Genomic DNA, 17231 nt, shown 5'->3' with positions numbered 1-17231 from the left:
CGCGACGTGAGTTGAAGGTCACACCCAGGTGGGCAAGTCAGCCAGTCGACTGACGATAAAGTACATAATCACGTATCTCCTGTTACGCGAAGTTGTATTTGTCATACAAAGTGCGATGGGAGGCATATAAAGATAAATTGTGTGACATATTTATACTTGAGTGTTATTCAACACATTTATATTACGTAAAGTATATTTTCCTACACAATTTTGGAACACATTAAATAAATTAGCTTTGCTATTTATGGAAACTAATGCTTCAGAATACGTGATTTCAAATAACACAAGCATTTTTAGGAACAAATTAGTCGTGCTAAGTGAGGGATAGGTGTATTTATAAGAACAAAAAAAAAGTAGTTGGTTACTTTATTGAAGCTGCCATATCTCAACAATTTTTCAAATGGTTTGGTTACATACATGCATACAAAATCCATTAAATTAGCTGAGAAAACTTACCTCCTAGAGTGGAGTTCAATTCAAGCACACTAGAACTTTATCAAATCCAAAGTAATCTGATTATCTATTACTCAATCAAAATAAACTAACCAAAGTCATATGTCTCTAAGAATTATATAGGCCTAGGTGGCATTTTACAGATTGCCATGCAAAAATGTTAACATTTCTACAAGTTGGGGTGCAAGATTCTGTCTGCGAGATGTGACAATATTTCCAGCAGCAGAAAAAAGCCTCTCACTTGGCACAGAAGTAGCGGGAACTGAGAACATTTTTCTTGCAGCAATTGCCACATAACTGAAACGGCGCTGATTCGTTTTCCACCACTCATATTGATATAAATGCCTACTGATGACGGGCTCTTTTAGATAGTTTTATATGTCACTATCCAGTCTATCCATATTGTTGTACCTAGACGAAGAGGCCTCATTTACAGCATCTATTTGAGACACTTGGTCAAATTTCATCCACACTGAGAAATTAGAAGCCAATGAAGTTTCGGGATTCCCTTGTGGTGTACTTGTTGATTCTTGGTGCTTCCCTGCCAGACTTCGATCACTCCCTATCAAAAGTTTTAGCTAATGAAAGCCTTTTTGCTTTTCATGTTCCTGTAATAAAACAACTTTATAACGAGGATCGACAATCATAGAAAAAAAATATTCATTGTGTAATCTGTAGTCTGGGAATCGTGTCATTACTTCAATAAATTGCGTGGAAAGATGATACCACTTACAGCATCAGCCCTACTGATAAAGCTTTCGAGCAGATTTTTGATACCATCAATAGGAATCACCATAGAAATAGTTGCATACTTCTCGCCACTCAAGTCGTTTGTTGCTTCATGTATAGGTGATAATACATCAATTAGTCCTGAAATTTGTTTCCATTAATGGGAGGCCAAATTATCCAGTGAACATGAGGATGCAAGTTCTGCAGCAACAGCTTCCTTTTGCTCTAGCAGACGGTACAGCATAACAGATACACTAATCCAGCATGTATCAACATCTTGGATAAGCTCGTGCTGTGGTTTTCCCATTTGCTTCTGCAGCTTATGTAGTGTTTGGCTCGCCTGAGAACTATGCTTGTAGTGACCCACTATACTGCGCGCCTTCTTACAAACTACTTCTATTCCTGGAGTTTCCTTTTTGCTGTCATTTATAGCCAGTGCAGTGTATGGCCTAAACAATTCAGTGCTACCCATTAAGTTTTTGACAATGCTAGTTTCATATTTTTGGCATTGTCAGATACTACATACACGGGCATACATTGTGGAATTGCATATTTATTTGACATTTCCAACAAAGCATTAGAGATAGCAGTGTCACTGTGTTCTCCTGAGAAAGGGAAGTTCACTAACATGTATTGCACAAGTTCAAAGTTCTTGCTCAGGTAGTGACACATCAGTGACAAATAACTGTCATTACTGCGTGATGTTCACATGTCAGTGGTGAAAGATATTGAGTTCACGCCATCTTTGAAATCATTTTGCAGGTTGCTAGTAATTTTTTCAACTGTGTGTTTATACAGTTCAGGAATAACACTTCTTGAAAACATGGTGTGACTTGGAACGGTGTGCTGTGGTTCCAATTCGTACAACATTTCACGAAAACCCCTATCATTTACCATGCTGCATGGCTGCAGATCTAAGGCAATCATTCTGATTATATTGTTTGTAATAGCAACGGCACGGGGATTTTCACTCGAGTACTTAACACTTTTTTGAAACATACCTGTGAGTGTTTGTTGTACTTGTTTTTTCACTAGCGGTTGTTTCTTTGTATTCTGTTGAAGCTGAAGAAATTCAGAATATTCTTTCTTGTGCAGCATTAAATGTTTATTCATGCTTGAAGTACTACCAGAGATGCATTTAAGCTCACGTGCACATGTTTTACACTATGATTTAAAATCTGAAATTTTAGCGAAAACAACTACGGTGTTTTCGTTTTGACGTCACTGGCCGCGCACATGCACCATCATCACTGTGGGAACTAATTTTTTTTTCTAAACCAATATCTGAAAACTGTTTCACCATGAAATAACATAAATTACAATAAAAGACTCAAAGACAAAGACTAGTATGGAGGTTATGTTGAATTTGAACGAATGCAGCACCGGAAGGAAATCTCATCGACGAGCATATCAATCGCAGTTGCAGGAAATATTTCGAGTATCTGCAAAAAAAAATATTTTAAAATGTGTACTGCAAATTTTATAATCAATTAAATGGTAATATGACCAAATCTGTCTTGTGAAACAAACTTAAATATACATACGTGCTCAACAGTGACGCTTGTTGAATACGGAAATTATTCATCGCATAAATAATAACGGGGAAATTTATTTTGTGCGAATCTCAACTACCACACCGTTTCAGTGTTGCCATTACTTACGTTTACAAGGATTTAGTGTCTTCTATGATATAAAATTATTTTGTATGGTATAACATTGCCTATAGTAAGATTTTATACAAAATTTAAGGGATGTTATACATTAGTTATAGATATGAGGTACGATAAATAGGATTTACAGGTTTGGCAACACTGTAGTTACATTTAGTTTTCGTTGAACATTTGTGTTTGTAGCGATGTTTGTTTGTTTGGTTTTTGATATTCACTTTGAGTTTAGTAATGGCGATTCTCCAACTCAATCGTAATAAACTGCAGGCCACGGGGAAATCAGTTTTATAAACATTTCAGCAAACGAACCCATTTTTTTCTAATAAATAGCAAAGACTTTTTTTCTTGTAGGTATGAAATTTTTTTTAGTTTCTAGTTTGCTATACGACGATATTCGTAATTACAGTTTCATACCTGCCAACCTCAAAAAACAGAAATTAGTAAAATTTAAAAAAAGTACCAATTTTTTATGTGACAAAGATTTAACAGCTGTCATTATGATGCTGATCCTTCTGCAAAGACAAATGAACTGTGGATTTTGCCTTCTTTAAAAAATCAACATTAAAAACTTGTTCATAGAACTTCTGTCGGGCTGCCTGATACTTTGCCAAAATAATATTATTTAAAATGTCATCTGACATAGATGCCCTGAAAGTGGTTCTAGTTTTCTTTACCCCACTGAAAACTCTTTCGCATTCTGCATTACTATGAGGTATGACCATAATTGATAGCATAGTGAAAGCTAGTCTATCAAATTTGCGGCAACCATAAAGTCCTTAAATTTTGCCGATTGTGGACCACTGAACATCCATCATATCAGACTGGCAGAGCACAGAATTGTTCCTGGAGCAAATCATTTGCCTCTTCACGTGTTTCTTCTCCTTTCACAAGCAACATACAAGGAAACTTATCAACAAAGAACTTGACATGTGAAAAGGAAGCAGATTCAATATTTTTCCAGTCTGCGACTTCAGCATGTATCAAAGTTTCATTCTCTAAGGGAAACATTAAAAAAATATAATCACATGACAGCTGAAAAAACTCTCTCACAGAACTGTAGAATACCACTTTTTCTGCCGGTTTCAATGTAGATACAACCTGTAATGCACTGCTACCTACAACAATATCCTCATCATTCTTCTGATTTACTGATGTATTGTACTTAACATCACGTACAGGGGTTGACTTGATAACTAATGGTTAAACAAACTTGATGAGCAAATCTTTCACCAGTTGAGAAAGCATATTTCTTAATTTGTGAATTTAAGGCTCTCTTAACTGCAGTGCAACATTTACTGTATCAAAAAGTGGTATTACATGTAACAGGAAATAACACAGAGCTTTGTTCACATCATCCGTAAGAAACATAAACACTCTTTCCTGCCGTGAAAGTATCTGAGAAGTTTCTTCTGTTCTTGATCCACGTGTAGTTTTTTTCTTCTTAGAAACAGGGTCTTCTTGTGAAGAAGGCCGTTTTGAAGAGACTATCAAGCATAGTATTTTTCCCCGACTTGACTTCTGACTGGCTGCTGGTACTGGCCTGACAACTACCAGCCGATACATCATCAGTTTGTTTTTCCAGTTTTTTTGGTATCCTGTAGCTACTTAAAGAACCAGAACTAGATGCTACCTGATTAGCAATTTCTTCCTTGTAGAATTTAACTAAAGGCTGCTATAAATACACTAGCCGTTTCAAGCATACACCTCGTGAAAGCCAGCAGGTACATACATGTTTCAGCACCTTTTTGACATCAGTGTCGTAAAGTTTTTGAAACTCTTTCAGCCTGTCTTTTCGTTTGCTGCTTTTGTCTAAATAATAGTATATATCTACCAGAATCTCGTCCACATTCATTTTAAGACCCTTCGACCCCTTCTCTGCAGCCAAATGCAACAAATGACAGGCACAACCTAAGACTATGACATTTTTCTGATGATGTTTTAATACAGCTGCAACCCCATTTTTTGAACCAGTCATGACTGCTGTAATTTCAGATCCTAGAGCAATACAATTTTCCAATGGTATGTTACCATCTGTCAGTGTAGCTATAATCATCTCTCCTATCTTCTTACCTGTGGAAGAACCCTTCAACAACTTGACTGATAGCAAAACACAATTCGCAATTGAAAGTTCAGTGCTGTAATAGGTCACAACTATTGGGTACAGCTTCGATTCATCATTGCTGCCACCTGTTGCCACCGAAAAAGGAACAGTTTTTAACAAATCTGTTACACTCGTTTCATGTTGTTTTTCCATTTCGCCTATAATTTCTGTTGTCTTCGTGCATCCACAACCATACCGTCTTGCAACTTCACATCTTGTAAACATTTTTCGAAACAGATGTCCGGCATAATCCGCAACAGAAACAGGTAAATTATGCTCAATAATGAATGCAGTGAAGTAGTATTCTGCCCGAATTACACTCAAATCATCATTTGGAACACTGAAAAAGTTTTTCTTATTACATTAGTTGGCCTGAGCTTCAGCTAGTTAATTGTTTTTGTGCTTCAATGACTTTGCGTGCAATTTTAAATCGCTCCTTCCACCATGCCCAATATTTATGTCGCACTTGCACACTACACATTTTGCAAAATTCTCACCTTTTCGCGAACGTACTGACCAAGGGAAGTCTGCTCAGTACGACTGCAGAAACGATTGTTTGTAAGTCTTATTCTTGTCACCACATCCCGCCATATTATAAATACTAGGGTTAACCGGTGCCGTAGCACAACTTCATTCAAAAATATCAAAATGCTAAAAGCAAGCAGTATTAATTTTACCACAAATACAAAATTAGTTTTGTTCACAATGCCACGTAATAATCCATCGTGCGGTACCGATGGTAATACATTATATACTCTCTTTTCTATGGGTAATATCACAGAATATTCTGTGGTAATATGGCGGAAAAGAAAACAAGCTACAAGCAGAGGCAGTGCAGCCACTAAGGTAAACACTAAATTCTTCAGTAGGCCTACCAAAGCAGGCCTATTCAAAGATACGTGTTTCAATTTAAACTATTTAAAATATTCGTTCATTAAACTTTCTTTGTATTAACCATTCTTCTGTTTCCCATTTAACCATAAGCACGACTCGTTAAATTGCCAGCTCTCATAAATATAACATGAAATATCAATAGCTTCAGTAATCCATTAATTCAAAACTTTGTAAATAATGACGGCACAAAAACCAAGAACACAAAATGGTTTTGTTTGCCGAATGCCACCGAAGTCCTTCGATTTGTGCCAAAAAAATTGTTATTGAAGCGATCGCCCGAGATGCTACATGCACACAAGTGAGGTAGCATGCCACAACAACATGCAAAAATTTTGAAAGAAAAAAAATCGCAAGAAAAATTATATAATTCGTAAAATCATACAAACAACAAATATTCATACAAAATACAAAAAAAACTGTACGAGTTGGCAGCTATGCAGTTAAAGCTCTCAAAATGTCGAAATTTTTTCAGCGTCACCTGTTAATTCTTTAATTTACATTTATTTCTTTGATACATCATATTATAAATACTTACGTAATAGTAGCCTAATTTGATTTTTCACTGCTAGTATTTTTGAGCCGTATTAAATAAATTTATAACATTTGTGAATATCCGTAATACTGTTCGAATCCATGTACGTACGATGATTCCGGGTTCGGGTAATTGTGAATTCGAACCATACCCGAAAATTTGGGTACCCACACATCCCTAGAGCGTGCACACGTAGTCGAATATCGATATTGATATCTCGCCGATTGCATGCAACGCGTACTCTCTGTCGAGTGCCGAGTTAACTACATTTGATAGTCCGCACTCTTTTGTGGTGTGTACTACGACGATAGTTAGGCGTTCGTTCACGTCACAGATTTATGTGGCTCGTGTTCGGGTCACTGATTTTGTTTTTCTATTTAAAGTTGAAGAAAGGTTTTTGTTGCATGACTTATTAAATTAAATTGTTTGGCATGCACTTGTATACTTCACTTTTATAAATAAACGTACTTTCCACAAATGGGATTTGTTTTTATGAATAACTTTACCTAACAAAAAAATTTTTTCTCTCATAAACGTCGCACCCCTACTTTTCAAACTTGATTTTAGTATAAAATGTGCGACGATTATGCGATAAAACATGGTACCTTACACAATTTCGTAGTATTTCATACTTTGAACTTGCAACACTTTTTAGCTACATGTGCCAGACATAAATAACAAACATAAACATGTTGTTTTTTTAATAAAGTTTTTAAATTTAATAAATCGTAAATAAATATACCAACATCACTGTAAAATTAAATAGTAATAAAAAATTTACATTTAAGAAGATGGTTGCCACAACAAACACCCGAACATACCAACTGCTTTGTAATCGTTCAGAATTTTTACATGTTTATTATGGTTATTTTGAAAATATTTGTTTTTAAATATTAATTTTTTCATTGAAATGTTTGTTACTAAAGTTATCTTAATGTTATAGCAAGCTACCCTACAATAGGAGTATTGGTTAATCCTTATTTTAGTTTAGTTTCCCCTAGTTTGTTCATAATAATTTTTATGGCATTCCTTTTAGTGGTGAGTCTGCACTAGGCTCACATTCATTGCGAATTTACACCCGAACACAGTTCGCCAGGTAGAAATTATTATATCCACTATTTCTTATAGAACTGTTTCTCTTTGGTGCCTTACTCAGTATGAATTGCAAGTTTCTAGTAATAATGCAGTTTAAGGAAGCGTAGTGAAGAGTCACATCGGGCAAAACATCTCCTGTGTATGAAGTGGTCCTGATTTCCACAGGACCCCACACAGGAGTCAAAAAGACCTCGCGACAACTGCGGATATATTAGTTGTCTTCTATATGAGTTAAATTGCAGGACGTCTGCCATTTGTAGCGTCAGAAATAGGGTGTACTGAACTTCCGCATCGGGCGTTTACAAGACTCCAGTCTGGATGGTTTGGATGAGTCGCCGTTGTCATCCTACCTACATCCTGATCTGAGAGTAATATCTTTAGTGATATTTCCCCAAATTCCTAGCTGTTTTCTAGCAACCTGGAGGAGCTGCTGTAGCTGAGTTCCTGATGTCTACAGTTGTAGTTTTACCTCATTCTACATCGCTATAGCTGATGTTCCTGGAGGCTGTGCTGTCTGCCTAGAGGTCCTGTCGACGAAGATTTCAAAGCTCTAACGAATCCTGAGCATTTTGCAGCACTTTATTGTGTTGAAAGTGTTTTCGAGTATTGATACATATAACCCAGAAATTCACACTTCAATCTTGAAGTATTACTAATCATTCAACTCATTTAACTTACATAAAGTGAAACTTCAGTTATTTGCATAAATTGATGTAAACATATTGCTATTTAAACTGAATAATTTTAATATTATAAAAGAATGTGTGTGTGTAACCTCTCTGAATTTTCAAAGTAAATGTTTGTTTCAACTGAAGTAATAATAGTTATTATTTGTTACAATTATTTCATTTATTACTATACTCACAATAATTTTAATATGTTTTTAATTTTTTCGGTTTGTATGTGCTCATTATGTGATATTGTAATTAATATTGCATGCACTATTTTCAACACACCACACTACTTTCATAACTTTATTACGATACATTCTGTGGGTTGTTACAGACAAATTAGAAAGAAATTTTGTGTAAAGCACGGGCTGTGCCACCAGTCATGTACAGATTGAACCGCAAATATTCATAATATCGGGGATGAAAATTTTTTTTACTAACTTACATCGGTGGATCAGCATTTACTCTCTCTTTCTAATGCATGACCATAGAGCACAGAAGTGTCAGACACAACACTGTAACAGCTTGTTAGCAAAATTTTGTGAATAGGTACAGCTCTAGTTAAAATAACTCAGCAGTACGTATAAAGCATCATGAACTGCACCATTACGCTGCATCAGCCACCAGTCGGCCGGCTACCCGACCGCAGAGGGTAAGTAGTGAAGCCATCTGTTGCAAATCTAAGACTAAATCAGTCAGTGTGTGAGAGAGTAACTAGGGGGAAGGGGGTGTGTACATGTGTGAGTGAGTGCATGTGGCCATGCAGCGGTGTTTATGGTTCTCCTCTGTCTCCCATCGTTGTAAATGTCCGTGAACTGGCACCGTACACAAACATCACATGTCTATCTCAATATGTTTTTGTGAAGCAACTGTGTCCAAACATTGTATTTTGGTGAGAGATTTCCCACGCTTTAAACTGCAACATTCCATGACAAAACTTCGGTAAAGGGCGTGCTTGTATTTACTGAAGGAAATGACAAACAAAATTAACACAAAATAGTAGCGTGCTGACTTTTCTCTCTTGAGGAAGGGGGCAGAATATACATACATACAAACATGCATACTTACATACATACATACATACATACATACATACATACACACAAATACATATATATAGACAGCAAGGGAAACATGGGTATAACAATTAGTACTCTTATCCTTTGTATTATTTACAGTGGAGGGGAAGGAAGGGTCATAAAGAATGTAGAGGGGAGAGACGAAGGACTGCGGGTCAAAATGTGATTCTTACGCTGCAACAGGCTGAGACATGGACCATAAAGACTTCACTTGCATTCTACTGGAGACATATATGGTGCAACCCATATTTGAGGGCAACCCTTATGGTGAAAATGCTGTATTTTATGATCCAGATTATAGGTGTGACCAATTCACAGGGGCAACCCTTCTGCAGGTAAATACAGTATGCTTGCAAATCTCTATCTGCCATTGCAGTGATTTGCAGCCTGCTGAATAGCCTTATCTTCCCCTGTGGCAATACTATAGTGTATTTAATGTTTAGATTGCAGTGTGGATTTAAATGGGCATTTACTCTCTCCTTCCAATGCGCAACTTCTGCCATTAGCGCTGTCCTTGTTTCAGGGTGCTCTGAACGCCATAGAACGCAGAAGTGTCAGACACAACATTGTAATATAATGAAATTTTTTTTAATTATCTGAAAAGTTATATTTTGTAAAGTAAAATTTGTAATGAGAATTGTGGAAATTAATTTTTCCTGTTGTATTTCATCAAGAGCATCATCTGATCGTTATAATTTTTTTTATTTATAAGGAGACGTACCTAATAAAAAGATGCCAACTTGATTTATACTATAATAATACTGTCAGTAGACACTATTTTATGAGCTTAGAAAAATCAATAAAAAGTATAAATAAAAATATATTAAAACTTATTATAATTAACAATAGTATACAAAATGAGACTTTTAATGTCATCATGCCAGGTAGTATCAGTCAGGCAACAGTGTTCGTCATTTACTCTGTGCTGCAGTCTAAACATGAGACACACTGAACATGGCACAAGCCTGTAATATATATTTAAATAGTTTCGTTATATCAATTTACAACTTGGCTGATTACATAAATTATGTTAATTTGTTTGTTTCCTGCAACTATCAGCAAAGCACAAGGCCTGCTCAAGTAATCTATGGGATAAAAACTTATTACTGAAAAAAAAAAAAAATTAAAAATTCAGTAAATATTTTGCTGCAGCATTTCTGAATGGATTATAATAACATTAACAGTATTGTTTAAAATTACACAAAGCAAGAACAATTTTTTTTTCACACAAGTTCACATTTCTTGGCAGGAATTTTTTTTAACAATTTAAATACTTTATTTACAACTAAAATAAAAAATAAATAAAAATTGCAAAATCGTCCCAATGAAAATACTTCAAGCACTAAGGCAGTAATGAATCATTCTGAAGCTAATATATATTTTCTAATATAGTTGGAACAACTTACTGTATACTTGGCCTCAATTTCAGGTGAAAGGACGCCACCCAGCCTTCTCAAGAAATTGACGAGTGTTGCAAATGGCTGCACATCTGAACTCTCCACAAGTATGTGAACTGAGCAGTCCAGATTCATTATCTGAAACAATCCCCATATTCCGCAAGCAACATTAATTACAGTAACCTGCCTAAAAGTGACAATACAACTACTGTATGATTGCAGTTAAGTATATTCTTAATTGAAGCACTGATGCAAAATGGGTGCCTCACCTGTCAGGGTACATATTTATTTCTGCTGCTGTCCACATGTTACCTAGTCTCGAATAATTTGCATAAACATGCACACATAGTAGATTTACTATCAATGGTCTGTAATGTCTCAATATGTGGCACATTTTCCACAAGAGATAAAACTGATCATGCTTCAATGAACTTTCTCTGCACACAATTGTAAGACGGAATAAATATCAGGACAGTAATTCAGCTGCATTATTTACTCAGAAATGTTTTCACAAGGGATGGCACGGTTCGGCCATTTCTTCGATTCCTGTTTCGGAATATTTTGTGGTGTTCATATCCGTGTTGACAACAGCAATTGTTAGCTTAATCTTGTGTGTTTTTTGTCTTTTTTGGGTATTTTTATTTATTTATTTTATTTATTAGTTTTTCTTCAACAGAAAAAGTTCTTAGCAATGGCGTATGTCCAAAAACTTACATCTAGTCATGCACTACCATTGCACAAATCATTTAAAGATAATATCATGGTAAAGGCAGATGAAACATTAACACAAACATGAAAACAGTGCATTTTGTACAAACATTTGTTTACACATGGAAAGCAACATGTTATGCACAAAAATAAATATGTAAATTCAATTTAATTACTTTATGTATGTGTGAATCCAATATATAACTAACTTCTTTTAAGTGAAAAATATTTATGTAAAAGCATCAAAAACATAACATGAAATTAGCTTTAGTATATGAAAGACAAAAAAAAACTGTTTATGAATAACATGGTTGGCTAGCCTGCCATAAATTACTTCAACATGGCGTCATGATTGGTTATCGACATTAGAAGTGAATGATGTTATTTTAAAAAGTGGAGAGAAAAGTTACTTTAATGTTGTATTTATGAAATAAAGCTGTTATATTGAAATGAGTTTACAATGTTTTCCCCACAAGTACAGATATCTAACTTTGGTTAGAATAGTATTACGGATAAATATAGGTGATTGCGGTTGTGATCCAGTGCTAGGCGAGTTGCATAAATACAGTCAAGTCTCATTAATACAAATCTGAGGGGACAAAAAATTTGCACTTTGTAATAACGAGATTTGTACTAACCATATTTTATGTCTTCGAGAAAAATTACCTAACCAGGTACGTAGCGGGAAAAAAGAATTCGCATAAATATTACGATACGGGATTTTTTTTTGATTTCAGAACATATTAACTTACAGCATGTAATGTTAACCATTTTGTTACAGTAAATAAGGTATGCTAAATCAGATTATTTCACAAAATAATCTTATTTATTTACATTATGTACATATTTGGTCATAAGTTAGACACTTCCATTACCAAAACACGTTAATGATGCAATTATGTACAGGCCTAGGAACTATGTACTGTGATTTAGAAAAAGGCTCTTGATTTTTAGTCATCACAATATACATACATGAATTACGTAATGCTCTTAGAACAGAAACAAATGGGGAAAAATCTGCAATAATTATACCGAGGGTTTAAAAAAGCTGTCAATTTTTGTCTGAACAATATTTGACTTATAAGCACTTATTACAACAGAGCTTAATTTGTCAAATGCTGCCAGAGTTTCTTTACTTGCATCAATGCTTGATAACACATTTTCAAGTGTAGTTAATGCATTGCTGGCATCTTGTTTTGTGGGCAATACACACACATGCTCTTCTTCTTCCTCTTCTTCATTCTCTGTATTTTCTGCGACAGATTGAGAAGAACCAGCACACATTAAATCTTCATTTGATGGTAAGGCAAATGTTGCAACATTGTCGTACACACGGAGGAAGTCATTGAACGTCTCCTGGAACTGAGAAGTGTTCTTGAAGATGATCCCATCCTTCAATACTAGCCTCATCTTCTTCTCCAACTACAGCACCTTCTTTTTCACCAAATCCAGCTTTCCTGAAGCAATTGGAAATGGCAATGGTGCTCACCTCATCCCATGCCATCGAGATATTGCGAGTTGTATCCAACACATTCCATTTCATGTTGAAATTTCTTTGCAGTTCAAGCTGTCGAACCAAATGTCTAACAAGGCGTGCTTTGAACTTTTGTTTAAAGCTCTGAATAATGCCCTGATCCAGAGGCTGAAGAAAACTTGTTGTGTTTGGTGGTAGGAACATCAGTGTTAAATTCTTCAACTCCATCCCTTCAGCAGAATGTGCAGAACACCTATCAAGCATAAGCAAAAGCTTTTTGTTTGCACAGGCCATCTTTCGATCTAGTTTGATTAGCCATGCTTGAAAAAATTTTATTGTTACCCAAGCAGACGAGTTTGCTTCATAGTCACATGGCAAGTGTTTGATATTTTTGAAGCATCTGGGTTTGAAAAATTAACCCACAACAAGTGGGCTAAGTTTCTTGGTTATATCTTGGTTACAGCACAAAAGTACCGTTACACGCTCTTTGCTGTTTTTCCCCCCATGACATTTCTCTCCTCTGAAAGCCAATGTTCTGTTGGGCAAAAGGTTATAAAACACTCCAGTCTCATCAGTATTATAAATGTTCTCAGGGCTGTATTGATCAAATAATGGCTTCACAGATTCCAACCAACCTCCTGCATGTTTCTTGTCAACTGCTGCAGACTCACCACACACACTTTTGGAGACTATTGCGGTCTCTGAAGTGTTGCAACCAACCACAACTACACTTGAAGTAGTCTATTCCTAAACGTAGAGTGATACAATCGGCATTTTGCTTCATCATAGGCCCCAATAACGGCAGATTTGCAGCACGCATTTCATGGTACCACTCGAGAAGTTTTTCCTCCATTTCACCATATTTAGGGCCACAAAGTCTTTTTCTACCCCTTAGAGCAATTGCAGCATATCAAGCACCAACAATGTTTTTCCGATTTTTTATTATCGTTGACAACGAAGAAAGAGGAAGATCAAATTCTTTTGCGATTCCAGTTTTTGTTTTCTTGCCGCTGTCCACTTCATTTATGATTTTAAGCTTTTCCGCTAACATTAACTCGTTTTGTTTGCATTTCGTATTCATTGATACGAATAAATGCAAATCTGCCACGCACAAAGAACAATAATTAGTTATTCGTGCACAGTTTCAGATAAATCACTGTATGCAACGTAATATAAACAATGGCAGCGAGAATGTCATAGACGTACGTATTTCGGTTATACCATAAAAAGAGAATACACAACCCAACGAAAAACAATATATGTAGAGGCAGATTGCATTCCATAGTTCCACATTTCGCCACCAGAGGCGTGAAAATTTAAAATATCGAAAGTGTATTGACGCACAGAACCAAACATTATCCGTTGCATGTTTACACAAATCGACGCTAGAGGCGCGCCCGTGATGTAAATATTTCTTTACTTCAGCTCCAGCGCAAGTATTGCTGCAGATTCTGTGTTCGTCTCGATTTTTCGGTGTGTTTATTTTCATTTCTTACAATGGCAAAGGGCGATAAATTTGCTACGTTCCGCAAACGTTTCGGGCATTCCGAGAATAGTAATAAAAATTTGTGTTAACCATTATAATTATATGTACAAATACTTCTGTATGGGACGAAAACCAACTTCGAATTACATATTAACCGTATTTCGTATAAAACTAAGTTTGTACAATTTAAATGCCTATTCTGTTTGCCGGGACCAGAAAATTGCTTCATATAAACGGTAACTTCATATTAAACGGGTTCGTATTAATGAGGCTTGACTGTATTGTCAGCTTACTGGCCGGAAAATATGCAATTGTGGCAAGAATCATTTTACGTGAATCTATTTTACATCCAAATTATTAACAGTTCTTACGATCTACCATTTGAAATATGATACGATCCTTATATGGTACTATTCCTCCTTAAAGCTTGAGAATCGTTGGTTCTGATTCCAGGAAGAATTAGTGAAATCAGAGCACCGAAGAATCGACATGCCCATCCTTAGTTTTAACCATGTCATAGTTGAATATTTCAGTAATATAACGAATTAGTTCACTGTAGGAGATACACGAAATGTACGAAAGCAAACACAAGAGATCTTTGAGCAGAGAACCCAGCCATTTTTTTTGTCCATCTTTTTACTAGGAGACAAGGATAATCATTTCAACTAAACTTAGACCCGTGGAAAAAATAATACAGGCTCAATATACATTTAAATTAAATACCATGTTTTATAAGTGTCTACTACTTAAGAAATGCATGATTTTATGTGTATCCTCTATGCACAGACAACTGTTAACTTTGAGAAATATTGTGTTTTATCGCATAATTGTAGCACGCGCATAATCATCTCAAAATTATTTTAGGGAGTCAAAATTTGGAGAAAACAAAATTATCGCATAAATATCGCATGATTTTTTTGGTCCCACTGTCAGATTCCAAGTGCTTTGTGTAGGTAGTTCTCCAGTATAAAACTACGCATTTTAAATTTAAATCAAATATTTATTTGGATATTACCGCTTACATATTTGATTAACAGAAATACGAAGTTGTGTGATGTGTCAATTTTATTTTAAAGACGTTTTCAAATGTTTTAACCTTTATCTGTTTGTCTTTGCCGCCGCTGTGAACCGCGTATAAAAATGTTGACAGCGCTAGTTGGCATCATTCATGTTTGGTTATGTTGATTCCTGTACACAGCGCGCACACGTCGTTGAATATCGATATTGATAGCTTGCCGATTCCATGCAACGCGCACGCACTGTCTAATGACGAGTTAATTACATTGGATAGCCTGCATTCTTTCATGGTAAGTGTGTACAACGATGATGATAATGCACTAGTTCCAACTCATGTTCGGGTCACGGTTTTTGTTTTTCTATTTAAAGTTGAACACAATGTTTTTGTTCCATGACTTATTAATTTAAACTGTTTTGCTTGCTATTGTATACTGACTTTTTAAATAAAAGTATTTTCCATAAATAGGAATTGTTTTTATTAATAACTTTACCTAACAAAAAATGCATTTTTCGCATAAAAGTGGCATCCCTACTTTTAAAACTTTAATTTATTACAAAAAGTGTGACGATTATATGATACTAGCTGCCCGACCCGACTTCGCTCGGCTATACTAATGGAAAAAAAATTAAGCCACATCTCCCAGTTACAGTAATGGTAAATAAAAAAAAATTCTGTGAAAATTTATTACAATGCTGTATAATGTACCGGAGAGAAAATGAATAGCACCAATGGTTTCCTGACTCGCGCACGCAACGTACAACTGATGTACCCGTAATTCGCTACGGCAGTCTACAGGCAGATCACGCTTGCGCCGCTCATTATACATGCCCCTCCTTGTGCGTACGCCACTGCCGCGCGATGCCCGTTGCCATGGAGATGCAGAAGGCATGAAAAATGCAAAATCCTGTTCTCATGCAGACAAAGTACCCACTGTTGCCTGGTTTTAACCACCCATGGGATCTAATTTTCGGAAAATGTCATCCTGCGTAACATAAGGAACATTACTGTGAAGTTTCAAGTCTGTAAAATATATACACTTGAAAAAAAGGGCAATAAAAAACAAATTAAACACAGAGAGGAAAAAAAAAAAAAAAACAATAGTTTAGGTTTGCGATTTAAAGTGATAAAAAGTATTTAAATACTAATTGAACTCTTATGAGGGTACTGATTGCTTGGTTGTTAATATCACACGGGTGTTTTTTACTTGTATGGGAAAATTAAGAATGATAAGGCATCTAGTGCGTAGCAACAATGTTAATAGGCAATAGGAAATAAACTTCTAGCACCTGCAGCATTGTCAACACACACTTCGTACGTGTACTGCATGTTGTATCTAACCCCCTCCAACGTATTTGATTCTAAATTGGACTTTTAGTAAGGATGCCTAATGTTATTGATAATATAATATAGCCTATAGCCTTCCTCGATAAATGTACTATCCAACACTGAAAGAATTTATCAAATCGGACCAGTGGTTCCTGAGATTAGCGGGTTCAAACAAACAAACAAACAAACAAACAAACTTTTCAGGTTTATAATATTAGTAGGGCTGTACGGGATAGGTAATTTTGGTTCGGGAAAAATTCGGGCGGGAAGCTATGATTTCCCTCGGGAAACGGGACGGGAACGGGAATTATTTAAAAGTGCAATATGTATCCAAGCAAATTTATTTATTTCAAAAATGGGCTATCAAAACCATATCATTTTAACTTTTAAAAGCCATAGTATTAAAATAAAAATTTTGAAAAAATAAACAATACTATGAAATGCCTCCATTTTCGTGTATGAACACTAGTTCCTCTGTATGTTCTGAGGAAAGGGACATACGCTTGGGGGATACAATGTTCCCAGCAGAAGAAAACACACGTTCACTTGCTGTTTCTGTTGCAGGGATGCCTAAATACTGCATTGCAACTTTACACACGTT

The 17231-nt window shown here is 35.7% G+C and overlaps 1 protein-coding gene across 6 annotated transcripts in view; it reads right to left on the bottom strand.

Moving 5' to 3' along the window:
- The window catches only part of LOC134527383 (putative ATP-dependent RNA helicase TDRD12), a 393271-nt gene that overhangs the window by 125055 nt on the left and 250985 nt on the right, over nucleotides 1-17231 (bottom strand). For all 6 annotated transcript variants that reach the window (XM_063360027.1, XM_063360029.1, XM_063360028.1 and 3 more), the window contains one exon: nucleotides 10628-10756. In XM_063360027.1, the coding sequence (XP_063216097.1) occupies nucleotides 10628-10756 (129 nt within the window). The remainder of the gene's footprint in view (nucleotides 1-10627; nucleotides 10757-17231) is intronic.

This window comes from Bacillus rossius, chromosome 1 (assembly GCF_032445375.1).
Source record: "Bacillus rossius redtenbacheri isolate Brsri chromosome 1, Brsri_v3, whole genome shotgun sequence".
NCBI classification, from domain to species: domain Eukaryota; kingdom Metazoa; phylum Arthropoda; class Insecta; order Phasmatodea; family Bacillidae; genus Bacillus; species Bacillus rossius.
The sequence above is the reverse complement of the archived record's forward strand: the minus strand, read 5'-3'. Positions and strand labels throughout refer to the sequence as shown.